The sequence below is a fragment of the Oryctolagus cuniculus genome, chromosome 12 (genome assembly GCF_051225735.1).
Source record: "Oryctolagus cuniculus isolate XC-2025 breed Fujian yellow rabbit chromosome 12, ASM5122573v1, whole genome shotgun sequence".
In the NCBI taxonomy this organism is placed as follows: Eukaryota; Metazoa; Chordata; class Mammalia; order Lagomorpha; family Leporidae; genus Oryctolagus; species Oryctolagus cuniculus.
In genome coordinates this window covers 8460336-8487881 of record NC_142878.1, presented here as the reverse complement: position 1 = coordinate 8487881, position 27546 = coordinate 8460336, and the positions used below count along the sequence as shown (strand labels likewise).

At 59.4% G+C, this 27546-nt stretch overlaps 1 protein-coding gene and 1 long non-coding RNA gene across 5 annotated transcripts in view; both read left to right on the top strand.

Annotated features, from left to right (window-relative positions):
* Positions 1 to 20239, top strand: part of IGF1R (insulin like growth factor 1 receptor) — a 250880-nt gene extending 230641 nt beyond the window's left edge. For 3 of the 4 annotated variants that reach the window (XM_017337784.4, XM_017337786.4, XM_089311124.1), the window contains 9 exons: positions 2361 to 2463; positions 2850 to 2920; positions 4221 to 4450; positions 4734 to 4844; positions 7508 to 7687; positions 8459 to 8615; positions 10680 to 10809; positions 15982 to 16116; positions 18824 to 20239. In XM_017337784.4, coding sequence (XP_017193273.1) covers positions 2361 to 2463; positions 2850 to 2920; positions 4221 to 4450; positions 4734 to 4844; positions 7508 to 7687; positions 8459 to 8615; positions 10680 to 10809; positions 15982 to 16116; positions 18824 to 19205 — 1499 coding nt within the window. In that variant the 3' untranslated portion in view covers positions 19206 to 20239. The remainder of the gene's footprint in view (positions 1 to 2360; positions 2464 to 2849; positions 2921 to 4220; positions 4451 to 4733; positions 4845 to 7507; positions 7688 to 8458; positions 8616 to 10679; positions 10810 to 15981; positions 16117 to 18823) is intronic. The other variant, XM_008248786.4, reaches the window with a different exon arrangement.
* An 852-nt stretch (positions 20240 to 21091) lies between these two features.
* On the top strand, positions 21092 to 26195 carry LOC138844593 (uncharacterized). The gene is made up of 2 exons (XR_011380552.2): positions 21092 to 22869; positions 23270 to 26195. It is a non-coding gene; the product is annotated as an uncharacterized LOC138844593 (long non-coding RNA).
* Positions 26196 to 27546: the final 1351 nt, after the last annotated feature.

Sequence of the window (27546 nt, the reverse complement as noted above, 5' to 3'; positions counted from 1 at the left end):
GAACGAGAGAAAACCTGCCAAGCCCTCCCGCTTTGGCTGTGATCATTGTATTTTCAGCAATTAAGAAGTACAGGAACTGGTGTTCATTTTGAGAAATATTTTGTAAAAAATATCATTCTTTTTGTAATGGGAGAGGCAGAGAGACAGAACACCCACCTGCTGGTTCACTCCCCAAATGCCCACGACCACCCTGGCCAGGAGGCAAGCCCGGGAGCTGGGAGCTGAGTGCTGAGTCTTGGTCTCCCATGTGGGAGGCGGGGGCCCGACCACCAGAGCCCCACTTGCTGCCTCCTGGTACACATTAGCAGGAAGCTGGACTTGCGAGCAGAGCTGGGAGTCCCGCCCAGGCAGCACCCTAACTGTCGTGTTAACCTCCAGGCCAACACCCACCCCTTACAATAGCTGTAACAGTCTGTAGAGAGAATGACTAGTTTCTAGTGGCGGTAGTCTTTGAGGGGTGGCTCACAGCTGCTGTGATGGGTCCCCAGTGGGTTCCTAGCCCAGTTCCACGGAGGCATCTCTGCTTGGGCCTCCTTGTGCTCCAAACCAGGACCGCAGCCACTGCACTCAGCACTTGTTCCACTCTGGATTCCTTGGCTTAGGCAGCGGCCCCCTGAGCCACTCATCGCCCAAGCCAGCCCTCCCTGGCAGGCCTCCTCCTCCCTCTCGCTCCCTCTGCTCTCCATCCCAACCCGTGTCTCGTGGCTTCTGCTCTGTGTGTGTCAAACTCAGCCCCTCCTTCACTGCCATATTGCCCACTCAGAGCCTCCTGGGTGCTCGCATTGTGGAGTAGGATGAGCTGTGGGTGCAGAAAGCTTCCCGTGTGACCTGGGAAAGCCAGGAAGCTTCCCGTGTGACCTGGGAAAGCCAGGAAGCTTCCCGTGTGACCTGGGAAAGCCAGGAAGCCCATCGCCGAACACCACACACTGGTAGCTGATGGGGAAAAGGCTCATCGGGGGCTGGTGGCCGCCTCTGGTGCCGGGGACTCTGCAGAGTGTCCGTGGAAGGATAGCACGCACAAGACAAGAGGCCAGGCGGCTTTTCCAGCAGGCGGATCTCGAGAGCACCCCTTGATGCATGAGTGGACTGGTGCATTCGAGGGCGCAGCCTCGTCACCTGTGAGATCCCGCCTGGTCCCACCTCTGAATACCTCACCTCGGGCCTAAACTTCAGTGTGAGTCTCTGGGGGATGTTCACACCGCGGCACCAAGTCAGCTCAGGGTCTAGAGAGCTAATACAGGACAAGCCCGGGGACCTGGCATTACCCCCACCCCTCCCCAGCTCCCAGACCAGGGCAGCGCCTCCTCCCTGCCGCCAGACCTCCTGTCTGCCCCCAGGCACGGCCACCTCCCCGGCAGGTCTGGCCAGCAGTTCCGTGCTGGCTTTGAAAGCTTTTGCTGGCTTGAAATTGCTTAGCTTGGTCAAGACCCTCGTGAGTCGGCCCTGACTTCTCAGCAGCAGGGGGAGGACCCAGACTGGAGGGGCTTCCCCTTAGGGAGGGTGCTCCTCTCCTCTCCTTCCTCCCGCGTCCTGTGCTGTGTGCGTCTGTTCTGCTGCTGCTCACGCCGCCGGTGGACTGGCTGAGTCCGCGCACCTGGCAGCATCTTCAGGGGTGTGTATCCGCGTGCCAGATGCCCAGTCTGGCATCCGTCATGCAATTGCTGGTGCTGAGGACAAGTGGTGACCAGGCGCAATTGTTTGTGGGAAATTCAGAGCAAGTTGGCAAGAGGTGCCATCCTGTGTGTGTGTGTGTGTGTGTCTTTTAAATTGTCTGTGGGACTTTAAGACGCATAACGGTCCGTACGCCTTGAGCATTGTATATTTGAGAAGTACTTCATTTTATTTTAGCAAATGTACAAGAGTACTTCAGATATAGCATGGAAAATGGAATTCAAAGATGTTTATTTTGGCGTAAACATTTGTGAAATCTATTGCATTCGTGGGTTCTTCAGAATGTTCCTGGAAAATATTGATCATTTTAAAAAATGGCATGGATTTCAACTGTTTTGCACCAAAAGAAAAACCCTTCTAATTCCATTTTCCACGAACTTGCTCAAGTACCGTGTGTGTTTCCAGAGAGCATTAGACTGCCAGCAAAGGTTTTTTCCCTTCACTCCATCGTCTGAACTATGGCATCGGGATACACTGTGCTTTAAGGGGAAAAAAGAGTGGCTATTTCAGTCTGCACTTAATGGTTTCCCAGATCATTCGGTTTATAGAGTTCATTCTGTTAGCGCTTGCCCTCGGGGGTGCCTTGTGTGCGATGGGGGAGTGGGAGTTTGCAGGGGTCTTTGTGTCCGGGTGGGCGCGGTGAAAACGAGCCCGGGCAGCCCGTGACCTGTGGTCCTGCCCTGCCGCAGCCACCTACGAGAGCTTCATGCACCTGATCATCGCGCTGCCGGTCGCCATCCTGCTCATCGTGGGAGGGCTGCTGATCGTGCTGTACGTCTTCCACAGGAAGAGGTGAGCGGACGCCGGGGCAGACGGGGCTGACGGTTGCAGCCTGCCTGGGGGTCGGCAGCCCTGGCGTTTCCAGCCCTGTAGCACAACCACCCAGAAGTGCTAGCCATGCGCGTCTCCCCGCCTGTGACCCCATTCACATTGGCTGCAGGAGACACAGAGCCCCGCCCATCACTCTAACGTTTCCTGGAAAGCTCCTCTCTGGAGAAGCCCCCAGGCCCGACGGGGGTGTAGACGAGAGCTGCCCCTGGCCAGGGAAGGCCTCTTCCCTCCCTCTCCCACCATGCTTCGCGGAACAGGGCAGAGACGGGTGTAGCAGAGAGGAGCGTACACACAGACGTGGGTGGAGGCGGGGTTTCCTTTAACCTGAATGCTGTCTGTTTTGACAGAAGTAACAGCAGACTGGGGAACGGAGTGCTGTACGCCTCTGTGAACCCGGAGTACTTCAGTGCAGCCGACGGTAAGGACCCCAGCCCGGGGCACCGGGGCTCTGGGGAGTGTTGCTGGTTAGGAAAGGGGTCTGTGTTATTTTGAGGAACCTTTGGCCTCGGGTCTGTCTGCACCAGCAGATTTTGATCCATCTGTCAGGCATCGAGTGAGTATGTCCAGAATTCTGGGACTGTCCCGAATGCCCCCGGGGGAAATGGGCTTTGGAGATCAGTGTGGCCAGCACGGCGATCAGCTTATGGCATTGTGGGAGATTCTGCCTTGCTCACACGTAGCTGTCAGGATGCACCACCTCTGTGCAGACAGCCCAGCGAGTGCCCTCAGCCCGGGATCCGTCCTCGGGTTGTCCCTGGCCGCCTGCTGCCGCTCAGCCATTTTTATCTTGACTGCGCCTGTCAGTGCCGAAGGTCCTGCGGCTTGTGCTCGGGCCGCCACTCCCTGTCCCTTTGGTGATCGCGCCTGGGGGCCCTTTAGTTGGGTGCCTAGGAAGGCCTGGCTGGGTCGTGCTCGGTGGGCATTGCCCTTTCTCGTGTTCTTCTGTCTCTTCTCGGCTGGCATGCTGCAACCCAGACTTTCTGAGTCACCTGGGTAGACTGTCCTCGGGGCGCTCACACGTAGAGTCAGCCACCAGGCCCAGAGTCTGTGCTGGGGACTGAGCACCTCTTCTAGATTCCCCCAGGAAGTAGGGCCTCCGGTGCGCCGCAGTTACCCTCGCATCCCTCGGATCTCTTTCCTGATCCAGAGTAAAAACTCCTGGGAATTCTCTTTGGACACTTGGCTCCGTGTCTCCCTCTCCTAGGATTAATTGGCTTTTTTCCAAAACTGGTGTTTCTGTAAGTGACAAGACATCACTAAAAGACACCCATGTCAGATAGCTTTTCATGCGTGTAACACAGTACCCGAGGCGGCCTAGCGCGTGTGCTCTGGCTCCTGGTGTCAGAGGTTCAGCAGTGTAGATCGGGCAGAAGGTGGCAGAGGAGCGGTCACAGGCCGAGCCAGGAAGCAGAGACAGGAAACACGGCTCGCTCACGGGAACCCCATTTCTAGGACCAGTCCCCAGTGACAGTGGCAGTGACATCTCCCACTAGCCCCGCCCCATACACATGACTAAATCAAGTCACCCCATCCCAACCCTGGACTAATCACATCAGCTGTCACCATGAGACTTTGGAGCCAAATCCTGTCCACACCCCCGCGGTCGTCTGTTATTCCTGGGAAAGAAGTCCCGCCGCCACCTCCCCCACAGCCCCCCAAAGCTGCATCCGGCCTCAGGCTGGCTTACAGGCCTGGTTCCCTCCCGGCTTGTCCTGCAGTATACGTCCCTGACGAGTGGGAGGTGGCGCGGGAGAAGATCACCATGAGCCGCGAGCTTGGCCAGGGCTCCTTCGGGATGGTCTACGAAGGCGTCGCCAAGGGCGTGGTAAAGGATGAGCCGGAAACCAGGGTGGCCATCAAGACGGTGAACGAGGCCGCCAGCATGCGGGAGAGGATCGAGTTTCTCAACGAGGCGTCTGTGATGAAGGAGTTCAATTGTCACCACGTGGTAAGGGAGAGCCCCCAGAACGCCACCGCGGGCCCACCCCGGAACACGCCCCCGGCAGCGCCTACACCTGCGGCCTCAGCTTCTGGATGTTGCCCCCACAGCCCCACTGTGCGTCTCGGGACCCTGTGTGCGGCGAGGTTCTGCATGGGAGGCAGAGGCCAGCTGGAGGAGGCCCTGACCCTCTGCTCCAGGCCACAAGGCCCCCACGGCACACAGCCAGCTGCAGACAGGCGCGGGCGGCGCGGCGCCCTCCCCCACTGATCCCCTCTCTCCCTCCTCCCAGGTGCGGTTGCTGGGGGTGGTGTCCCAGGGCCAGCCCACCCTGGTCATCATGGAGCTGATGACGCGAGGGGACCTCAAGAGCTATCTCAGGTCCCTGCGACCGGAAGTGGAGGTCAGTGCTGATGTTTTGCAGCTTTGCATGTTAACCCTCGCATGTTCTGTACCTCGGAACCCCTCGGCCTGGCAGGAGACCGTCGGGTGGGCCGTGAGTGACGGCAGGGGCCTTTACGGATAGCGTTTCCAGCTAGGGGTAGACTCGATCCAGGCGAGGGGGACTTGCCTGCGTGAGCACGGCAGCGACCGCCTCCTCCACTAACGTGGAAACGCCCTTTGCCCTGCCCCTCGCATGCGTTTACTGGTGTGGCTCTCGGAGCTTGTCCCCTCCCCGGCCTCTGTGTTCGGCTCTGTCTCCAAGGCCTGGCATGTCAGAGGTGCCTGTTAGGCGTCTGAGAAGTTGGCCCCCGTCTCACACACTCACTCTGCCTCCTTTCCCCTGCACTCCCAGCGGCCTGTACCTTGGAGACCAGAAAGCTCCAGCGCCCCAGCCCCGCATCCACTGTCCACGCTTCATCCTCTTGCTTGTGCTTTTCGATGATAAGCCCCCTCGGCCGCACCATCTCTGCTCAGTTGCATGAAAATCTCCCTGGGGGGTGTGCGCCTCAGCTGTTCACCCTGCTGAGCCCTGAGCGGTTTCTCCTGAGTCACTGTGCTGTCACCCTGTCTGTGGCATGAACCCACAAGCCAGCCCGTGAGCATGTGGAGGCACGACTTGTCCATCACTAATCCTAAGGAAAGCTGGTAGACAGCCGCTGAGAAATGCCCCAGCAGCACCCGCCTTTCTGTCGCACTGCCTCCGTGGGTCTGAAGGTCCCTGCCCTGGCCCTGGCTTTGCTCCTCGTGGCGTAAGCCGTGTGTGTGCTTAGACTGCTAGAAGCGGTGACTTCCTGTTCTCTCTCTGTCCTTTGGAACCTCTGTTGCCATCCTGTTTCCTTTCTGCTGTTTTCTTCTAACCTGCAACGTACTCACCTCTTCCGAGGCTGGTCCTTCCAGTATTTAGTGCTAAGCGCCTGTTCACAGATGACTCCATGTATTCTCTGCACACGGGGTTTGGGGTTATGTGCAAGCCCGAGGAGGCTCCGGGGGGGTGGTTTCCAGCACTGGGCCACTGGGGACTGGTCCCCCGCACTCCCGGGTGTTGTACCTTTTCCTGGCTCACTCTAACGCACAAGCCAGCTTGAAGGAGGCACAAGCTCCATCAAATAGGCAACTGGAGGAGTGACAGAATGTTTTATTTTTTTGTTTTTTGGGTTTTTTTTAGATTTTTCAATTTTTTTATTTGAGAGGTAGAACTACAGAGGGACAGACAGAAAGATCTTCCATCTACTGGTTCACTCCCCAAATGGCCACAATGGCCAGAGCCAGGCCAATCCAAAGCCAGGAGCTTCCACTGGGTCTCCCAGACAGGTGCAGGAGCCCAAGCACTTGGGCTATCTTCCACTGCTTTCCCAGGCCATCAGCAGAGAGTTGGATCGGAACAGGACCAGCCGGGACTCAAACCGGTGTCCGTATGGGATGCCGGCACCACAGGTGCAGGCTTAGCCCACTGCGCCACAGTGCTGGCCCCGCAGAATGTTTCTTACCAGCATCCCTGGAGGAGCCCCTGGGAGGCACGAGGCCCTTGCTCCTTTGCTCCCCTGTTTCCGGTGCAGAAAGACTGGGGGCCTCGTGGTCTTACCGCTTTGCAGCTGGCTGGCTGCCCTCCCCAGGGCGCCCGCACTGGTGCCTGGGCCTCGGCTCCTCGTTTGTAAAGGAAGCGGGCCGAGCAGGGTGACAGGGTGCAGAGCTGAAATTCACCCTCAGATTTGCCAGGTTGAGAAGCAGGAAACCGTGGCTGCCTGTCCTGTGGTTCTGTCACACCTGAGCCTGTTGAGCTCTCTCTCTCCACCTGGCAGGGTGTAGATGCGTGTGGGTGCTCGTCTTCAAGAGCCCTAACCAAACGAGTGCTTCCTGCTGTCTCAGATGAGTGATGGAACAGCAGGCGGCGGCGCACCGGGAGCCGACAGGACGCCAGCCCTTTCTCTCCAAGCTCGAAACGCGCTTCCTTTTATTGGTTGTGGTCTTCACAGTAGTTAGGAATGACCACCTCCAAGCAATCACCTGTACTTCATACTCCAGCACTTAGAGTGCTACAGGCATAAACTTTGCGCCTTACCCGCACCATCTCCACTGTTCCCAGGCATAGTTAAAGCTCAGAAAAGGCTAAAAGGAAATGTGAGGTCCTATGGAAGAAAAAGCATGACTACAGAAGGCTCGCCCATAAAAGAAAGTGGTGACTTTGCCCGAACTCCCAGTGGCAGAATCCACGCCCCAGATGACTGAGTGGCGGGGCTTTCAGGTCACCGCAGGCAGTCCTGGTGGCCTCACTGGGCAAGAGCCAGCATCCATGGGCATTGACCCTGCACCAGGCACTGTTGGGATTTTGCTGGGCGGGGTCCCAGGTAATCCTCCCAGGATTAACTCCTCTCTGATCTCTTATGGAAGATCCCAGGCAGGATCCCGAGAGTCTGATCCCACAGCCAAGGCTTGCTCTATCCCACGGTCCATGGGAGGTGTGGAGTGTGCCGCAGTAAGACGCAGGGAAAGCAAAGAGCTAGCATCCAAACTGTGCTGTTGTAATGATTGGGTTTTGTACTTTTTTTTTTTAATGATGGAGAAACTTGGGCTTGTGTGTGTGTGTGTGTGTGTTTAAGACTTATATATTTATTTATTTGAAAGGCTGAATTACAGAGAGAAAGACAGAGACAGAGACAGAACTTCATCCGCCGGTTCGCTCCTCGGATGGCCGCAACAGCCAGGGCTGGGCCAGGCCGAAGCCAACAGCCAGGAGCTTCTTCTGGGTCTCCCACGAGGGTGCAGGGGCCCAAGGACCTGGGCCATCTTCCGCTGCCTTCCCAGGTGCATTAGCAGGGAGCTGGATTGGAAGTGGAGCTGCCGGGACTCGAACCGGCGCCCATATGGGATGGCGTGGTGGCTTTACCCGCTGCGCCAGGCCCCAGGGTGATTCTTTTCTATTCCAAAGCAAGTGTGGTTCCCCCTCCCTCCCCTCCCCCCCAGAGAGGAGATACTTATGCACATTGCTTGTCACTGTGTCACGTCAAGACCAGCCTTAGCAGCACCCATGGCAAAAAGCAACCCAAGGATTGCTGCATTGTGTGTCCAAAACCTAGCCTTGGCACGTATGTACTTTAGAAGAAAGCAGAGGGGAAAGGAAACCGTAAAGTAATCGCCATCAGTGCTCACCTGGGAACTGAAACGCACAGCGTCCTTTTGGGTTCACCCTGCTCCATGCTCTCCTTCTACCTGCTCTCTGATTACTGAAATAAAAGGGACGTGGGGACGAATAAGAATGAGAGTGAGCAGGAACCCTTAGTGTGAAAAATTGTTCTTCTGCTGTAAGTCATTTTTGCTGGTCCCAAGTGGTGTGAATTGGTGTTTTCCCTCTTGGCTGTGTGTGACGTGGCCAGGGAGTGAGCAGGTGGCTTTGCCACAGGGCAGATGCCATGGTCTCTAACGACACACTCCTTCCCTGCAAGTCCTGACTCTTAGCAGGATGACCCCTGGAGCTCAGATCGAACAGACATGGACTCGCAAACCCTGAAAGAACTTGAGGTGGAAAACGAAAAAATCCCTAAATTCTCACGTGAGATGTTTCTCAATCTCCAACAGAATCGGGCCCCAGCCCCTCCGAGTCTGAGTAAGATGATCCAAATGGCCGGGGAGATTGCAGATGGCATGGCATACCTCAACGCCAACAAGTTCGTGCACAGAGACCTTGCTGCCCGGAACTGCATGGTGGCCGAGGATTTCACAGTCAAGATCGGAGGTGCGTCCTGCCCTTGGCTTTCCAGACCTGAGAGCCCTGTCGTCATCGGCGCACCCCTGGGCAGGCTCCCCACCGCATGCTGGAATGCAGGACCTGGTTCCTGGGAACGCTGTGTGCGATCGTCCCGTTGCCAGTCAGTCCCAGATCCGGCCAGGCTGGCTGCAATCCAGGTAGCAAGTGGGCACTGCCGTCCAGGTGGTGGCCAAGGATGAGCCCAGGCTGTGGCCCCTGAGGTCACCTCTCCTGGCATTGGAGGCATTTTTGATGGCACAAGTCTCAGTGTGGGGACAGAAACAATCAAGACGATGTCCACACGTGTTCTTGACTTGACTGCCAGTCGTCCCTGGCCTCTAAGGAGCATTTTTCTCCCTGTCCCCTGAGCGTCCACACTTTTTTCTAAGAAGCAAGGGGCCCTGATGAAGCCCAGCACTGAGCAGGGCAGCGGCAGCATGGCAGTCCCCGAGTGCCCCTCGCACCCCGGGCCGGTCAGCCTCCCAGCTCCTGACCACTGTTGGACCCTTTGAGCAGCCTTGTGTTGGATGTCCCTGGAATCCCCCCTGAGCCAGGTGGCCCTGAGAGGCAGAGCAAGCCCAGGAGGCAGTCCTGCCCCAGGGTTCTCAGGGAAGAGCCACTCCCGTGGCTGGCTGGGCTCTCTCTGCGGCCCCCACCTGCTTCCCCTCCCCTCCTAACCCCCTATCCCCACCCTTCACTCTTCCCTGGGGACTCGGAGACTGGAGAGCTGAGGCCCAGGCAGGCCTAGGCTTTGCTTCCAGTCCTGCCGCTGCTAGGTGAGAGACCTGGGGCAGGTGCTCCAGTCATGTGAGCCCTATTTTCTCCACCTCTGAAATGGGGTAACAGGGTAACAGACCCCGGGAGGGTGTGAGAAGGGCTCGCACGGGCCCCCAGGAAACCTCAGCTCCTGCCCTCGTCACCCGCTTCCCATCCTGTTGCTGGTGTGATCAGAATTCACCCAGGCTGCCGCCTGCCCTTGAGAATCCAACTCCGCGAAGGTTGTGTTTGCTGTTTCATGGTACACCGTGGTTACAACAATGTTTTCTTTGTTACTGGGGTTTTTCTTTCTAGAGTTTAATTATTTTTCTTTGGGTTTAGGAAGAAATTTTTTTTTTTTTTTAATTTTTCCTGGGATCTCTTTTCCATTGTGTGTCAGTAAAGCCAATTCCCTCATTGGCACCTGTCACTGGATTAACTCAGAGATAAGGGTCGGGGCTTCGTTTTGTTCACCTCGAGTGTTCACAAAGGCTTTTCCTGGGCGCTGGGTCTCACGGGTCACAGACACGACCAGCATTTTCCCCGGGCACAGCGTGACGGCCTTTGGCACCTAACAAGTCGCTGATGCGGGTTAGCGTCCGGGGAGCTGTGCTGTCTGCGTCTGCTCGCGGCCTTACTTCCTGTGGCGTGAATTAGAGGCGGCATGACGTTGCTGGGAAGTAGAGCCGCACTCTGCCCTGGGAAGCAAAAGCAGAGGAGTCCCTGTAGGAAAGACTGATTGAGGGGACCGTCAGGACCATCAAGCCAGCCCTCCGGCAGCCGAATCTCGTGGCATCTTGCAGCAGTTCCTGGAAGGGAGTGGGTTGGAGGACGGGCTGAGGAAAAGCTTCAGGACAGCAGCGTGTAGGGACCAGGGACGGTTACCCTGCGCGCCCCTGCCTCCTCGGCTCTCGTGCCGGGGCCCGGCGACCGCACGTCGCACAGTCCGTGTCCTCCTGTGGGTTCCAGCAGGTCTGAAGACCGTGCCCAGATGACCTTTGGTCGTGGTAAACCTGGGAATGCCGCAGTTTTAAGTGGTGTCCCACGTGAAATGCAATAAGGGGATTCGTTTCCCGAAGGAGTCGGGTTATAAGGCGGTGTCGGGTGCTGAGACATCGTGGCGTGGGCTGGTTTGGAGCTGCTCACCCCTTAGTGCTTGTGAACAATCACAGATGCTCACTTGCGGCGTCCCCGCGCGGGAGGTGCCCCTGTCTCAGGCGGAACGCTCGGGGGTGGCGGGCGCCGCCGCTGCGCCTTTGCTGCGGCGTGACCCGGCGCCGTCTCTTTCCCTTCCAGATTTCGGAATGACGCGGGACATCTACGAGACGGACTACTACCGGAAAGGGGGGAAAGGCTTGCTGCCCGTGCGCTGGATGTCCCCCGAGTCCCTCAAAGATGGAGTCTTCACCACCCACTCTGACGTCTGGTATGTGGACCTCCAGCGTCAGGCCGGTGGGGCCCCCCTGCCCCGGCACACCCGCCCCACCGCCTCGCTGAGGCTTCCATGATCCCCTGGTCTCTGTCCGTGGTTAGCTGTGTCTAGCTCAGTGCAACAGCCCCGAGGTGATCCTGTGAGCCGTGGGCGTGTGTGGGGCCGACACGTGCTTCAGCCTCCAGTGGGTCCCAGGGGTGCCCGGAGGAGCCACGCATGCACCTGTCTGCGTCTCCCCTCCCTGCCTGCTCGCTCTCGCTCGCTCGCTCTCTCCCAGTGAACAGACAGACCTGGGTGTGTGTGCAAGTGTGTGTGTCTCTCTCACGCTAACCTTCGGAGTGCAGATGGCACCTTGTTTGGACCCAGAGTTTCGAGTCTTGGCTGGTTTTTGTTTCATGTTTTCCCGTGGGTCCTCTGCTCTGGCCGTGGGCCCTGCTTCGTTGCTGACCCAGGGCAGGTTATGGAAAGCAAAGGGTCCCCCTGGATAACAGAAGTGCCTCGCGGTGGAGGCTGGTTGGCCGGGGGCTGCAGAGGCTGCCGGCAGCAGTGTTTGTTGTGGTTCCGTGACAACGCTGTAGAGGTGGGCAGGTTCTGAAGTTCAACTGAGGCTGCTGGCACGCCAGGCCCTGGCGCGTCTGCCTCCCAGAGCGTCAGCGAGCGTCTCGGCTTTCCCCGCGGGAGATCCCGTCCCGGCACTGTGGTGAGAGAGAGATGGTGTTTGTTGGCTCCAGCTGTCTGGATGGCCACACGCAGGAACTATTTCTGTAGTGACTGACATTTTTTTTTTAAACCTCATGACCCTTTCACAGCTCAGGGGCCTTCGGTCCCATTTTGAAGACAGGTGCAAATTGGAAATAACATTTGGGAGATGACCTGGCAAAGCGAGGCCGCTGCCGCAGCCCAAGCGTGAGCTCCGGTCAGCAGCCGGCTTGTCTGGGATGCTGCTGCCTTTCCCATCAGATCAAAGCGGTGTGCACCATCTTCCGAGACGGAGCTGGTGGGCCGAGGGCACGCCTGGGCTCATTGCAGGCTTCATGCCTCTGAATGCTTAGACGTCGGCTCCCAATGTGATAAACAGACAACCGGGGGAACCGAGGCGAGGTCGGCAGAGAAAGCCTGCAATGCTGATGTCTCCCCAGCTGCTTCCTCCAGACTCCCGCCAGCGGCTCCTGCTGCAGGCAGCAACGCGGGCACACATCCAGTGTCCGGTGCCCATTTCTTCCCACTTGGCTGCACAGCCATTATGCGCCAGAGAGAAGATGTGTCTGTGGCAAAGAGTGGGCATCTGGCATTTGCTGCACGCCGTGTCCAGATGTTGACGGTGCTTGTGACCCCACCTGAGAGAACACCGGCGGGGAGGGCCAGCACGTGGGGTCTGAACGGCTTCTCGGCTGCCCTGGCTGTAAGCTGACGCTGTCTCTCTCGACAGAACAAGAATCATTTCAGGTTGTGGCCAGCACACCGGGGTCCTTCCTGACCGGTTAAAATCTAGAAAAGCAGACCAAGGATTTGTTTGGCTTTGTAGAGGGACCCTGGGCTCTGTGGGGCTCAGGGCTGGTCCTGTGCCCTGCCTGCGGCATCCTGGGCAGCTGATGGCCGAGCGTCTGCCCCGCTGCCCGCCCCGCCGCCCCCGGGACCACGCGTTCACACCCGAGCGTCTGCCCCGCTGCCCACCCCGCCGCCCCCGGGACCACGCGTTCACACCCGAGCATCTGCCCCGCTGCCCGCCCCGCCGCCCCCGGGACCACGCGTTCACACCCGAGCATCTGCCCCGCTGCCTGCCCTGCCGCCCCCGGGACCGCGCGTTCACGCCCGAGCGTCTGCCCCGCTGCCCACCCCGCCGCCCCCGGGACCGCGCGTTCACGCCCGAGCGTCTGCCCCACTGCCCACCCCGCCGCCCCCGGGACCACGCATTCGCATCCTGGAGCATGCTGGCCTGGTTCCGCAGGCGGGCCTGTCCCCAGCAGGTCTCTCGCATGCTGTGCTGTGGTTTAGGCCTCTTGCTGACCCTCAGCAGTGCCTCTGTCATGGTCGCACACCCGCTCTGCTATTGATCAGACGGGCCTGGCGTCACCCTGGGAAGTGTGTCCCCAGGTTCCTGCTGTCCTCATACTGGGTTCACAGGCCTTTGGGGACCGTGGCTGCTGCTCCTGCAACTCACCCGTCCCTTTCCAGTGGCTCATTTGGGTCATGGAAGAAAGCAGGCCAAGAACGGAGAGTCTCGCCCGCGGCGTGAGGTTGTGCTCCTGTCCGAGCGTCCAGATCTCTCCATAGATGGACAGTCCTCCTCTCCTGACCTCCTAGGGAGCTTTGCACTGGCTTCCTGCTTCTGTGGTGGCAGAGCCTCATCAGTGGGGCGTGGGACACTCTCATAGGTTGCAGTTTGCCGGGGGTGGGACGTAGACTCGCTCACCTCCTGGCACGGGGTGACCCCGAGAGTGACCACAGCCAGCATTGGGTTGAGGGGAGACCCAGCTCATGGTCTGTTAGGGGAAAGCAAAGATTTCGTATTTCACACGGAGGCACGTGTTTCGCGTTTGAAGATTGTCCACAGAATATGCGGCTTAATAGTCCAGGCAGGCGTGACAGCAGCAGCCCTGGGAAATGCCTGCTTCAAGACACACAGAGGGGCTGCCTCGGGCAGGCGGGGGCCCTGGGCAGTCACGGGCTTCGGGCTTTGCTCCCCAGCCGAGGGGAGGGCCCTCCAGCGCTGTCTGCTCCCTGCCGCCTTCACTGCAGTGCCCAGGTGGCTCCCAAGACGTTGGGCAGTGAAGACCCCGCCCACGGGCCTTGGAGCAGAGAGACGATGGGAGTCCACTGCTGCATGGACGTGTGAGGGGCAGTCACACGTGCCGGCACCAGGCAGCCCTCGATGGCAGATGACACAGGCAGTCCTTGGTGACAGGTGACACAGGAGGCTCTTGATGGCAGGTGTCACTGGTGTCCCTCAGTGAAATGGTGACACAGGCGGTCCTTGATGACAGGTGACAAGTGGTCCTTGGTGACTCGGGGCCCTCTGACAGGTGACACAGGTGACCATTGGTGATAGGTGACATAGGAGGCTCTTGATGGCAGGTGACAGGCAGCACTTGGTGACAGGTGACTTGGGGCCCTCAATGGCAGGTGACACTGGCATCCTAGGAGAGTCTCTGAGGAGAAGTCCGCCCTAGGTCACCTCAGCAAGCATCCGTGAGGAGCTGGGTCTGCTGCTCCTGTGTGGTCCTGAGGACCTCAGTGCGTGGAAGGGGCAGGGATGGTGAGCGACACAGTCCTTGTCCTTGAGGGAGAAGCCTTGCGTGGAAGAGGAAGTGGCCCCGGGGGGGGGGGGGATGCGCAGGAGCCTTCCCAGGCAGTGAGGTCGTGGGGGACCCCTGCAGTGTGGCGGGGTTCCTGGCAGTGGGGTGCGGCAGGAAGCTGGGGTTGGCAACAGTGGGACCTGTGGAAGGAGGCGGGATGAGGAGTGAGCCGGCTCATCGTTGGCTGCTGTGCCAGGGACCCGGGACTTGGCCTGCGGGCTCTGTGGTGACCCTGGGGGTTTCAGCACAGGAGAGGGGCCCAGAGCTGTGCTCAAGCCGCTGCCTGGAGGGTGTGACCACCTCGTGGGTGACACGGGCCAGAGAGGAGGGGGCTGGTTGACCAGCCAAGCGGGACCATCCACACGGAGGAGCCCATGGGAAGGGCACACAGGGAGAGACGTTTGGGCAGCTATGAGCTATGGTGGCGGGACCCCGAGGGGACCCACGGTGACAGCAGGTGGACTGCTCGGGTGGGTCTGGCCGTCAGCTGTAGGGAGGCTGGGAGGGGGACGGGGCGGGAGGCAGAGCTTGAGACATGTTGAGTTTGTGATCAGCCAAGTAAAAACCAGGAGCTTGGTGTGGTGCAGCCAAGGGCTCCAAAGACTAGGTGGGAGCCATCCAGCGAGAACTGGCTGCCTGGAAGCCAGTGGCATGGCCAGGGCAAGTGTGTGGGACCAGAGAGGTCAGCGAGGGCTGAGGGGGCGGGGCTTCCGCCCTGCAGGTCTCAGGGAGCCTACCCCCCCCCCCCCCCCAGCCCAGCCTGGCCTGGGTCTTTGGCTGTTCTGGGTCTGCCATGCTCGGAAGATGATTTCTTGATCCGTGGCTGTGAGGCAGGACCTAGGGCCGGTCAGTTCTCCGCAGCGGTGCTGGTCCTCACCCCCGCGGTTAGTGTTGGCGTGTAAGCCCTTGGTCCCCGGGCGGTAGCTGAAGCAGTCAGTGAGCCCGGGGCCCGGCTCGCGGCAGGGGCAGCCTCCCAGAGCCGAGTAGGGGGCAGCCTGGCCCGGCTTTTTCCGTGAGGCCGGATGAGCTCCCCAGCTGTGGCGTGAGCTGAGGGTGAGGGCAGCGGGGCCTGGGAGGCTTGGGGCAGGGTGCGGATGTGTCCCGGAGAAGGCACCTGTATTTTCGCAAGTCCCAGCCCTGCCTTTCTGAGCGTTACCGGTCTGGATGTCTGTGTGTGTGGAGCGCCTGCTTGCTTGTTTCTGCAGTAGTCTGACTTCCTGAGGCTGACTAACCTGCTCCTCTGCCCGATGGGCTCCTTCCTCAGCCTCCCCTCCCCCTCGGCAATCCCTGCACTTTTGGGGTCTTCACTGGCAGTGCCCCACCCCTGCCCCCAGCCCAGTCCCTCCCTGGCCAGCAGCACCTGAGATCTGTCGGGGGAACTGGGCTGCAAAACCCCAGTAGGACTTTGAAGCATTCCCAGTCCCCGCCTCCACCCCAGCCCAGCCAAATAGCACCCTGGGAGGGGTTCCCACTGGGAATCACTTGGTAGAAGTTTCTGGAACTGTCTGATTGTAAGAATCACTGAGGAGCCTCTTCGAGGGCCTGACTGTCCTGGCCCCTCGTGAAGCTCCTGGGGAGGGTCCCGGCTGCGGACTGGGGGTCTGCACTCGAACACTCCTGGGCTAAAGCGAGTTTGGGAGACACTGTCCTGCCAGGGCCGTGGCTGGGCAGGGCGCTGAACTCTGTGCTGCAGCTTCCTAACCACACACTGCGGCCCCCAGTGCAGGGAGAGACGGACGCCCCATGCTTGGCCCGGGGCCTGGCCCACAGCATTGCTGCCACGGCGGGGACAGTGTCTCGGTGGTGGGGAGGGGCCGAGGTCCTGCCCAGCGCCCTGCCCCGGCTCCTGACATCGCGTGTCTCCCCGCAGGTCCTTCGGAGTCGTCCTCTGGGAGATCGCCACGCTGGCAGAGCAGCCGTACCAGGGATTCTCCAACGAGCAGGTCCTGCGCTTCGTCATGGAGGGCGGCCTTCTGGACAAGCCGGACAACTGCCCCGACATGCTGTATGTCAGCCGCTCCGCGGGGTCACGGGGTGACGATCCTGGGAGCCGCACGCTGTGGTCCCCAGGGCACTGGGATGGGCGGGAGCGGCTTGAAAGGGCTTTATCCTCCCCGGAGGAGCTGGGGTTGGCAGGTCCCTTAACTCCACCCCGTCATCCGTGATCCCAGGGTGCTCATGAGCCACTGTGCTGTGGCTTCTCGGAACAAACATGTCTGTGAAATACTCCACATCCTCCCTCATGCTCTCTCTGCAAGGTTTCCAAAAAGGCAACACAGCACTTGGTCCCTGTACGTCGGTCAGGAGCCCGTGCACGCGTGCAGGCTGGAGGCAGTGGCGCAGGCGTATACACACAGCTCAGGCGTGTGCACACAGCCTCGTGCGCAGGGCTTCTCTGAGCACTGGTAGATCTCAGGTAGTTCCGACAGCAGCCACCACACTGGGGCCCCCACTCCAGGCCTCTCGGGTGTTCACCAAAGTCCCGAACCCCTAAGGAGCCTGCTGTCTGGTGCCTTCCCCACAGTGAGCAGTGTGCACCTGGAGCTGACCTCCTGCGGGTGGCCCCGGGCCACACACAGCTCTGGGCACTGGCGACTCTCTCTGCTCACTCGCTTTCTTTTGGAAAAGCACCTGCAGCTTTTCACTGACGACCGGACGGTGCCTGGAAGAGTGTTCATGGTGGCTCGCGGGCCTCACCGCCCAGTGCTCCTGGGGAGTGCCTCGGGTGGGGAGGTGGCTCTGCTGGCCAGCGGGGTCTTGCTCTGTGCTCATGGGGAGGTGGCCTGGCTGGCGGGAGGACGGGAGCAGAGCAGCAGACTCAACTGTGGCGTGACATTAAGGCAGGGCTCCAAGAAGCTTCTCCATCCCGGTGGGGAGACACGAAGTAGGATCCCCCTCGCGTCTCAAAGACTGGCTCAGGAGTTCTCCAGATATATTTTTCAGGCCAGGTTTGGGAAAGATCTGCCCACCCTGCCTGGAGCAGCGGGAGGGCTCTCAGACAGCAGTCAGACATGTCGGACATGCATGTCCAGCAGCCACAGAGGGGGGCGGGGGCGCCCGTGGCTGTGACGGCACTGCCTGTTTGTCTCGCAGTGTCCATAGCCAGGAACCCAGACGCGGGTGGGCCAGCCCCTTGGCTCGCTGTCACGAGGCAAGAGTCGAGGTGTTGCCCGGGGTTGCGGCTTCATCTCAGGTTGGGGGCAGGACTTTGCTGACTGCAGCCCCCCCCACCCGCATTTTTGCCAGCTCTTGGCTGTGGGACGGTGCGGCGAGTGCCACAGCCTCATGTGGCTTTGGAGCTGGAGAGGGAAACCCATCCGTCTTCCCAGTCTAGTTCTTCTTCCAGAACAGGGAGCGTCAGGCTTTCTGTGCAAAAGTAGCATTGCGGGCTCGCAGGTGAAACGCTCCGTGTACACGGCTCCGTGTTCTACGTACACGGCCGGTGCTGGGGCTCGCAGAGCCTCAGACAAGTTGTAAACAAATGGGTATTGACTGCGTCGGTGACGCCTGGCCTAGAAAAGCAGGCAGGGGGCTGCGAGTGGCCTGGCTGCGGTGTGCTGGCCCTGGATCTTTAACATAAGGAGTTCTAGGTGGATCCCGCCCATTGCCACCCTCACCCAGGTGTCCAGTCCACCTGCCGTCCAGCCAGGCTGGCAGGAGAGCCTGTCTCCTCCCAGGCCGACTTCCCCGGTTCTTTCAGGACCCTCTCGGAAGCCCCTGGGCTGCCTGTGAGCAGGAGGCCTGTGGTCAAGCGGGCAGCCAGCCAGATGGCTCCAGACTCGTTTGGGCTGCCTTGAGCGTCCTGGTGTGGGGAGTCCCGTGGGGCCATTTTTAGTGGCAAAACAAGAAGGGTCGAGTTTTCTCATGAGAACAGGTTCCACAATCACTCAGGTGAGCGAGAACTGCTGGCCAACCCCCCTCGACACCACGGCCTCCCAGCCCTGTCTCATCGAGCTTCCTGTAGCCCAAATGGTCATTGCCCTTTCCCCTGCACACTGGACACCGCCCAAGCCCTGGGCTCGCCAGGGCAGCGGGCTGCACCAATGGTAGCTTTCCTGCCCTCTTCTCCCCCGCGCGGCTTCCAGAGACCCCGAGGGCTTCGCAGGGCTTGCCGTCCCAGTGCCATCAGGGCTCTGCTGATGAGACTGAGGCTTGGCACAGACCTCACGCCCTCTACTGCCCAGGTGCCCTCTGGCCGGCTTGTTGGGGTCCTGATTAAGGTCTTCAGCATCACGGAGACCGTGGGCTGGGCCCTGCCGCCGAGGGGCTTGTGGCCGGCAGGCGCTGGGTGGAGACGGCCCACCCAAGATGCGTGTTCCTTTTGTCTGGCAGCCCTGCCCTGCCTCTCACTACCTCCCTCCTCGGGTCCTCTGCCGGGTTGCCCTGGCCCCAGGAGGGGGGCACTCGGGGAGAGGGAGAGGGTTGGGGAAGTTCCTGAGCCTTCTGAGTGAGAAACTGGAGGCTTCCAGCCGTATGATCCTAGAGCCAGTGGTTAAGGGAGGCTTCAGACTGGAAGCTGCAGGTTCTCCACCTGTGGTGAGGGCGGCCTGTTGGACCCAGATCTGTGCCTCTCGGGGAACCAGAGCTTGGGCTTTGGCTTTGCCCCGTGGTGGGTCCTGGGAGCCGGGTAAGGGGAGTGCATGGGGTGGTGAGAAGGTGGGGACTGGAGAGGCCGCCTCACGGTGGGCCCGCGCTCTGTGTGTCTCACGCAGGTTTGAGCTGATGCGCATGTGTTGGCAATACAACCCCAAGATGCGGCCTTCCTTCCTGGAGATCATCGGCAGTGTCAGAGACGAGATGGAGCCCGGCTTCCGCGAGGTCTCCTTCTACTACAGCGAGGAGAACAAGCCGCCCGAGGCCGAGGAGCTCGACCTGGAGCCCGAGAACATGGAGAGCGTGCCCCTGGACCCCTCCGCGAACGCCGCTGCCGCCGTCGCCGCCCTGCAGCCCGACAGGCACAAGGCCGAGAACGGCCCGAGTGCAGGGGCGATGGTCCTGCGAGCCAGCTTTGACGAGAGGCGACCCTACGCGCACATGAATGGGGGCCGCACAGACGAGCGGGCCCTGCCGCTGCCGCAGTCTTCGACCTGCTGATGCCGGCGGGGACGGGAACGTGCGCGCTGGGCTGCAGCAGGGTGGGGGAGAGAAAGTTCTAGCAGCCCCTCCGATCCGCAGGCCTCCTCCGTACCTCAGTGGATCTTCAGACCTGCCGTTGCTGCGCCCGGGAGTCGCCTTCTCCGCAGTAAACACGCTTGGGATGTTCCTTTTTTCTATATGCAACCAGCTTTTTTTTTATTTCCCCCACCCAAACCCTTAACTGACACGGGCCTTTAAGAAACTTAGCGACAACACGTCATAGCAACAGAACACTCGAGAACCGAGCCTCATGCTTCCCTCTGTCGCCTCTCTGTCTCCTCTCTCTCTCTCTCTCTCCCCCTCTCCCCCTCTCCCTCCCTCTCCCCCTCTCCCTCCCTCTCCCCCCTCTCTCTCCCCTCTCTCTCGCTCCTTCCTCTCTCTTTCTGCTTCATGATGGAAGAGCCTGGCTGGGAAGCCCTTGTGGCTAGAGTGAGGTCATGGCGGCCCCTGGAGCCCCAGGGTGTCCCGGGTGCACCTGCTGGACACCGCAGGTCATTGTCAAACACGCTGAGACAGGAGTTGGTAACTGCATCTCTGACCTTCCTAGGGACATCCGCGATCCTAAAAGGGCCGGCATTTCGACGCTGCCAAATTTTGCCAAAACCCTACCTGTTCTCCCTGCCGACCCCTGTGCTAGCTCCCCTCACCCCCATCCAGAGGCACGGGTGAGCGCGGCCCCTGACTGCGCCCGGAAGACGGGCGGCCCCCGTGCCGGTGTCCTGCACGCCCCAGGCCTCGCCCTGCCCTCCCCGCGCAGGGGGTTGAGCGCCACAGCAGGACACACAGTGGATGGACTCAGGCCTTCTCAGCTCTGTCCACCTTGGCTGTTACTGGGACTTTCTCATGGGTCTTACAGTTCTATGTTAGACCGTGAAGCATTTGCATACACATCATCTTCAATGTCACTTTTATAACTTTTTTACGGTTCAGATATTCATCTATACGTCTGTACAGAAAAAAAAAAAGCTGCTATTTTTTTCGTTCCTTCTCTTTGTGGATTTAATCTATGAAATCTTCAGGTCTCTGCTTTCCTCCCTTTCTGCTCACTCCAAGAAACTCCTGCTTTGTGCTAGAGTGCGTGACTCTTCCTCTTCTCCCAGTAACTGAGTCTTAGAGAACATGTTGCGCCAGGAGCTGTTTGATGCCTTTCTCTAAATGGCCCTCCCCGCCCCCAGCCGCCTGTGCGGGCCGAGGCTGGTGAGACGGTGGTGGGACGAAGGCGTGGGCCGGGGTCCCCGCTGGCCGCCGCCCCCTTCCCACCTCGGCGCGGCGCTGGGGTCTGTTATAGCGGGGACGATGCACAGACTGAGGTCAACCTCCCGCACGTCCACCGCAGCCGAGAAGCCGCGCCGTCTGTCCCCTCCCGTTTGCTTTGGTTGTGACACACGCGTGTTTATTTTTTTTTTAATTCTTGGGTACAACAGCAGTTTCTACTGCAGACACTAGGCATTTGGATTGCTGGTTTTTTGTTTTTGTTTTTTTTAAATGGCTGATTAATCCTTCCATCCCATGTCAAATAGCTGCTGAGTCCAAGGGTGCAGCAGAGCATAGCCCAGCCCCCACCAGACCCACCTACTGTCTCTACAAACAGAGTGCCCCAGGGGACCCCACCCCGCCCCTCAGCCTCTGAACAAGCAGCCCACGGCCATGACTGGCAGCCACAGCTTCAGGGCAGGGCAGCGTGGACGCTCGCTCGGTGGCCCGGGAGCCCTTGCTGGCTCCCAGGGGACCAGAGCCCGGGTGCTGGCCAGTGCTGCCTCCGCGGCCGTGGGGGTCTTGATCGGTTTGGTTTTGAGCCCTTCCCACCCAAGTGATGACAGCGTGAGAGTTGGCTGTGGGGTGGCGATGCTCAATTCTGAGTAAGAGCAAAGCGAAGAGATGCCACTTGGCTGGGACCGGAGCTTGAACACCAGGAAGCCCGGCGGTGCTGTCACTCCTCAGAGTCCCAGTCTCACCTCGGCCTCGGCAGCCTGTGTCCCGCAGGGTTTCGCTTAGAAAAGAGAGGTCCATTCGGGAGTGTTCCGTGCAGGCGCTTGCTGGCGTTCGTTGTGATGGCAGCCCCCTTTGCTGGCAGGAAGCCCTGTTCTGGACACTGAGGAAGGGGTGCACGGGACGGGACAGGTCCTGGTGTTTTTGTTTCTTTGCAAGCGTTTATCTACCTCACTCTTATTTTTTATATGTGTATATAGAGAGGAATACATCTCACGTTCTCAGCACCCGGCAGCCGGCCACTGCTACCGGTGACCTCACCCCTGCCGCGGCCACACGCCGGGGCAGTGCCGGCAGGGGCCAGGCTGCGTCCAGGGTCAAAGCAGCGCTAACCCAGCTCTCCTCTTCCGCCGCATCTCCTCTTCTGTTGCTTTCGCTCCTTTTATTTTTTTTTCCTAACTTGATTTCCTCAGAGGCGGCGAGGCGTCAGGATTTCCCTCCTCCCAGTCCAGTGAGGCCAAGAAGGACACCCCCACACCGGGCCGTCCCTGATGGCCTAGTGCCGAGTGCCCAGGGTGGCCCCTAGTCTCTGCAGCTGTCTCCCGCATGGGCGCCAGCGTGGGTGGGCTCCCGGCTGCTGCTCCTGCAGGCTCCCCTGCGCCGGGCTGCACCACAGCCTCATTCACCTCAGAGGGGCAGCCGCGCTGGCCGTGGGAGAGCGGGGCCCCCTCCACAGCGGTGCCGGCCCCCGTGGGCCAGTGTGACAGAGAAAGTGCGGCGGCGGGAGCCCAGTCCCGTCCCCACACTGCTCTCTCCACTTCCCCCTCTTCCCCCTCCTCACCCCCGGGGTCAACAAAGACCCACCAGGCCTGGAGGCTGGAAAGGCCAGTGGCCAGCGCCCAGCCCACCTCGTCCTGCTGCTCACGGTTGGACGGTGCGCCCGCTTCCAGCAGCTGCTGCTACAGGCGCTGGTGGCCTTTGCTGGGACACCTGGCAGGGGCTCCTCCCCGAGGGTGGGCAGCTCCCTCTGCGGCCCCAGCACTGCAGTGAGCCTGGCCCCTCCTCTCTCCGGCCGTCAGGGAGTGTCCTCGGATCAGGGTTTTCTTGGGCCACGCCGTAGGTGACCCTTGCAACAGTGGCCTCTCCTCCCTCCCGCACAGACCCACCGGTGTCCACAACTGGATCTCTGCAGCTCATTCCACTGGTGATAAGGGTTTTGTTTCAACTGTCCGAGTTGTCGCTGTTCTCTCGTTTTCGTCTCATGTAGGTGGCTTTCCTTTTAAGTAGAAAGAAAACACTAACAGTGTCGCACCCGTCGTAGCGAGCGCTGCAGAAACACTTCCGTGAGAGAGAATTTCGCTCGTGTGACGGCACAGTCATGTTCCTGGACCAACCCGCCCGCCTCGACTATGCCCAGGCACCATGTATCCGCTGGGCTGGTTTCCCCGCCTCTCCTTGCTGTTTCTCCTTTGTGCGCTCCAGAGTTTCTGACCACGCTGAGTTGTGGCATCCTCCACACAACCTCCTCCTGACAGCAGCTCCCCCTGCTGGAAGCACTGGGAACCTCTGAGGCAGCTGGTGGACGAGGCGGGAGAGGTGAGGCGCTTCTCCGAGGCGGTGGGAGCTGTGTGCTCGAATGTGGAACTCTGTGCAAGGCCCAGGCTGCCCCAGACCGCCTTTCCAGGAAGTCCCGGTGCCCGCCATGCGGCGGGAGCCCGTGTGCTCAGATGTGCGTGCCCTGGCCGCCCTAGACCGCCTTTCCAGGAAGTCCCGGTGCCCGCCATGCGGCAGGAGCCCGTGTGCTCAGATGTGCGTGCCCTGGCCGCCCCAGACCGCCTTTCCAGGAAGTCCCGGTGCCCGCCATGCGGCAGGAGCCCGTGTGCTCAGATGTGCGTGCCCTGGCCGCCCCAGACCGCCTTTCCAGGAAGTCCCGGTGCCCGCCATGCGGCAGGAGCCCGTGTGCTCAGATGTGCGTGCCCTGGCCGCCCCAGACCGCCTTTCCAGGATGTCCAGGTGCCCGCCGTGCAGCGGGAGCCCGTGTGCTCAGATGTGCGTGCCCTGGCCGCCCCAGACCGCCTTTCCAGGATGTCCAGGTGCCCGCCATGCGGCCGGAGCCCGTGTGCTCAGATGTGGAACTTGAACTGTGCGTGCCCAGACTGCCCCAGACCACTGAGACGTCCCAGTGCCCGCCACGCGGCGGGAGCCCGTGTGTTCAGATGTGTGGGGCCCAGGCTGCCCCAGACCGCCTTGCTGGGACGTCCCAGTGCCCACCGTGCTGCAGGAGCCCGTGTGCTCAGATGTGTGCGGCCTGGGATGCCCCAGGCCGCCCCAGACCACCTTGCCGGGATGCCCTGGTGCCCGTCATGCGGTAGGAGCCCGTGTGCTCAGATGTGTGGGGCCCAGGTGCCCCAAGCCGCCCAGACCGTCTTGCCGGGATGCTCTGGTGCCCGCCGTGTGGTGGGAGCCCATGTGCTCAGATGCGCGGGGCCCAGACAGCCAGGAAGTCCTGATGCCCGGCGGGACTCAGATTCCTTCGTGGAAGAGGGAAGAGGAAAGACCACGTGCACAGCCCACACGGCCTCTCCTGTGACTGGGAACAGTGGTGGGAACAGTGGCTACCACAAAACTGCCAAGCGGCAGAATGCGTGATGTGCCAGGCCGGGTTCTGGTTGAGGTCTCAGAGTGACAAACCATGCAAGATGCGGAATTCTAGGCCAGTTTGTTCCACTGACGCCTCTTTGGGAGCAGCCCTGCCTTGTGGCAAGTTCACCCAGAGCTCGGAGCTCAGATGGGTCCAAGATCCTCCCAGGGTGGGCAGACAGCATGGAAGGCAACCCCTCCCCAAACCCGGCACCCTGCAGTAGACAGTGGCACTCCATGGGGTGCCTCCGCCTGTTCCAGCAGTCCCAGTTCTTCTCTTGCCACCACCTTGTGTTTGTCGGCTGCCTTTTCATTTGCTGGGCTAAGCGGCACTGGGAGACACAGACCAGAGATCCACTCCCCAAGAACCAGTGATCAGAGCCTCATTTTCTCGCCAGATGGCAGCACCAGCAAGAACACCAAGAGAGGACGCTGCGTAGTTGAACCTCTGTTTCCAGGGATGCTGAGGGAACAGACCGTGGACAGGCCAGGACCGAGGACTGACTTTGGGCCTGACTATTCGGTCATTTACAGAAACAAGCTCCCCTTGATGCTGGCATGATTCGTGACTGGGCAGTGGGAAATGCCCGAGAGGCGATCACCATGTGAAGGGCGGGGTTTGGAGCAGAGGCGCACAGGATGGGAAGAAGTCGGGGTGCTGTCCGGATGTAAGGCTGGCAGACCACAAGGAGGCGTCACCGCCATCCCAGGGGTACTTGGTTTCAACAAATAAGCTGTGCCCCGAAACCCAACATCGTTCACGACCTTGCGTTCCATCACACCTGTCAGTTGGGGTGTCAGTTCTGGGGCGTGACCTTAGAGTTTTGTTTTACTTGGTTTCGGCAAGAACGTGATGGTCACTCACCTGTATGTCCAATGTGTGCGTCCCCATCTTTCTGGCAAACATCGTCTCAGTTAGTCACTCGTTAGCGTTCTCCATAGGGCTCTCAAGTCCAGTAGATTACGGGTAGTCAGTTGACGAAGATCCGGTTTACAAGAACTAATTCAATGTTTCATTGCATTTTTGTAAGAACATAGAATAATTTTATAAAGCGTTCGTAGTTTATAATTGCCGAAAGTAATTTAAAGACACCTTTTTTTCCTGCGTGTGTGCAAAAATATGTGTTCGTGATCCATTTTTTTTTAGGACACCTGTTGGCTAGCTAGCTTTATAATACGCCAAAAAGATTCTGTCCCTGACCTGAGCTGCGGCTCCGGCCCCCTCCCCCACGTGCTCTGTGCCCTAGTTGATAACAAAGGAAGGATGGTGATTTGAAAAGTAGTTCCATATCTTCAGGATCTTAGTGGTCTTTTCCTGGCCATTCCCCTTTGGAGTGTTGCGGCTTTCACTGATGGAAAGAGCCTCATTGGCCATGGGACAGTAGAGGTGTCGCCGCCCAGCCGTGCACAGCACCGTGCAGCCTGTGGTGTGGTCGCTCTGACCAGCTGCACGGCCGGTGGCTTTCACAATGATCTCACGCACACGCACAGGTCGCGGGAAGGACGGTCACCCTGGGCACACGTGCCTCAGACCGTGATGAACGCTTTGTTGTCACAAGGAAGAGCGCTGTTGATTTTTACTTAAGGCAGAACACCGAAGGTAACACCAATACAGAATCAGTTCCTTTCGATCCAGACTACGACACACTACAGAAACGTTCGACTCCATTGCCTCTGGTTCCCGGTGGATTATTAGCCGTGTCCTCACAACTCCACAGTATTCCCCGTGGTCGGAAATACCTGGATTTTTTTGCACTACCCAGGAGATAGGTCCAGAGACCATTTTTTTTTTGTTTGTTTGTTTTGTTTTTATCTTTCCGTGTGGCTGTTTGGCATTGCACAGAAATGTCCCCAGGTGGAACAGGTGCCCGGTACGATCACCTGTCTGCTGTCATAAGCCAGTGAGCTGGAGGGGAGAGGTTTGCCAGAGTTGTCTACCTCTGGGCTAAAAAAAAATCAAACCAGAAGGCACGATGGAATGGATGCATCACAAATAATGCATTTTCTGAGTTTTCTTGTTTAAAAAAGTTTTTTTTAAAAAAAGTTTAAAAAAAATTTAAAAAGAGGTAACAACATGGCCAATTTGTTACAAGACTTTCTGTGTATGAATTACTCCTTTAAAAATTCTCTTTATATAAAAAAAATCAGTAGATGAAAAAAAAATTTCCAACCTGTTTTTGTATACTCCATTGTTAAGAATTTATTCCTGTTACTGCCATATACTCTGGATTCTTTACGGAAAAAAAAAAAAAAAACTCAAAAAAAACTTTTGTCTATTTTGAATGGCTAAAGCTAAGGCAACTTTAGTTTCTCTTACTCTGCTTTTTTCTAGTAGTTAAAATACTACATTGTTTAAGTTAAATAAAAATTCTGTATGCATTTCCTGCCTCTGGTTTTGTGGTTTTGTTCCCCCTTCCTGGAAATGCCCCTTACCCCCGGCCTCTGCCCCTCTCGCTCGCTCGCACACCTGATTCCTGAAGCCAAGCCCTGTCCCCATGCAGAGATGGGGAAATCAGCTTGGGGAGCGAAGGCGGCGCAGACAGCTGCACGCTCCGTCTGGGACCCGTGTGCAGACTTTCCCCGTTTCTTCCACTGACCAGCAGGCCCAAGGCGGGCTTGATCTCTGTCACCCGGGGGCAGAGCGCTTCCACGCTCCCCATCCTGGGGGTCCCTCACAGCTGAGGACGCCTGGGCAGCCGCACCGCGATTAGGCGTGCTGGAAGCATCGCCGCGTGCTGTGGGGACCCTGCCACCTACAGGCATTCCCTTTGCGGGCGTCGGGGGAAGGGAGTTGGTAGGAGGAGGACACCCCAATCGGACCCAGCATCTGCTTGGATTTGGGCCATGCGGGATCACAGCCCTGTACAGAATCTGGGCCGTTGGCCACAGAGTGAAGGGTCAAGGTGTAGACAGTAGGGGTAAAGCAAAGGTCCTGGGTACTTGGGACCTGGTCAATCTTGCAAGTGCTCGGACCCTGGAGCTTTTGGCCCAGCAGCTGAGACGGGTGGGGACGCTCATGTCCCACTAAGAGCACACGGGCTGGATTTCCAGCTCAGCCCCTGCTCCTGACTTCCTCGCCAGTGCACACCCCACAAGGCAGCAGTGACAGCTGGGTGTCTGGGTCCCTCCCTGGGTGCCTGGGAGGCCTGGCTGGAGTGCAGGCTCCAGGCCTGTGGTGGCGTCTGGGGACTGAGCCAGAAGCCAGGAGCTTGCCGTGGCCCCAAGGTTTTTGCTTGGCATTGTCACCGAGCACCTGGCACTCGGGACCGTCCTGGGTGACTAGAGGTGGCATTTCTGAGCTGCTGTGTCCCACAGGGCGCTGGCCCACGTGTGCCCTATCCTTGGTGCAGGAGGGGGCTGTTTCTCAGGATGAAGGGGCCAGGTCTTGGGAAGTGTGGGGGCCTCTCCACTGGGTGCGGCACCTTCAGAGGAACACCCGGGGTGGGGGGCGTGTCCCCGCAGGTCCAGGCGTGAGTCTGCCCCCAGGTGTGTGGCTTTCCTAGTGCTCCGACATCACTGACGGACTCACTTCCGTTCTCTCTCTGCATACAACCAGCCTTCCAGGGAGGGCTCTTATCCTGTGGTACAGAGGAGCGAAAACCCACGCAGACCCCCAGCCTCGAGAGCACCAACCCAGCGCTCCGTCTCTCGCTGCAGCCTGTCCACTGTGCCGACACGGCCCATGCCCAGGGGCCAGGGTGGGCGTGGGCCTCTGGCTGCTGCCTGGAGA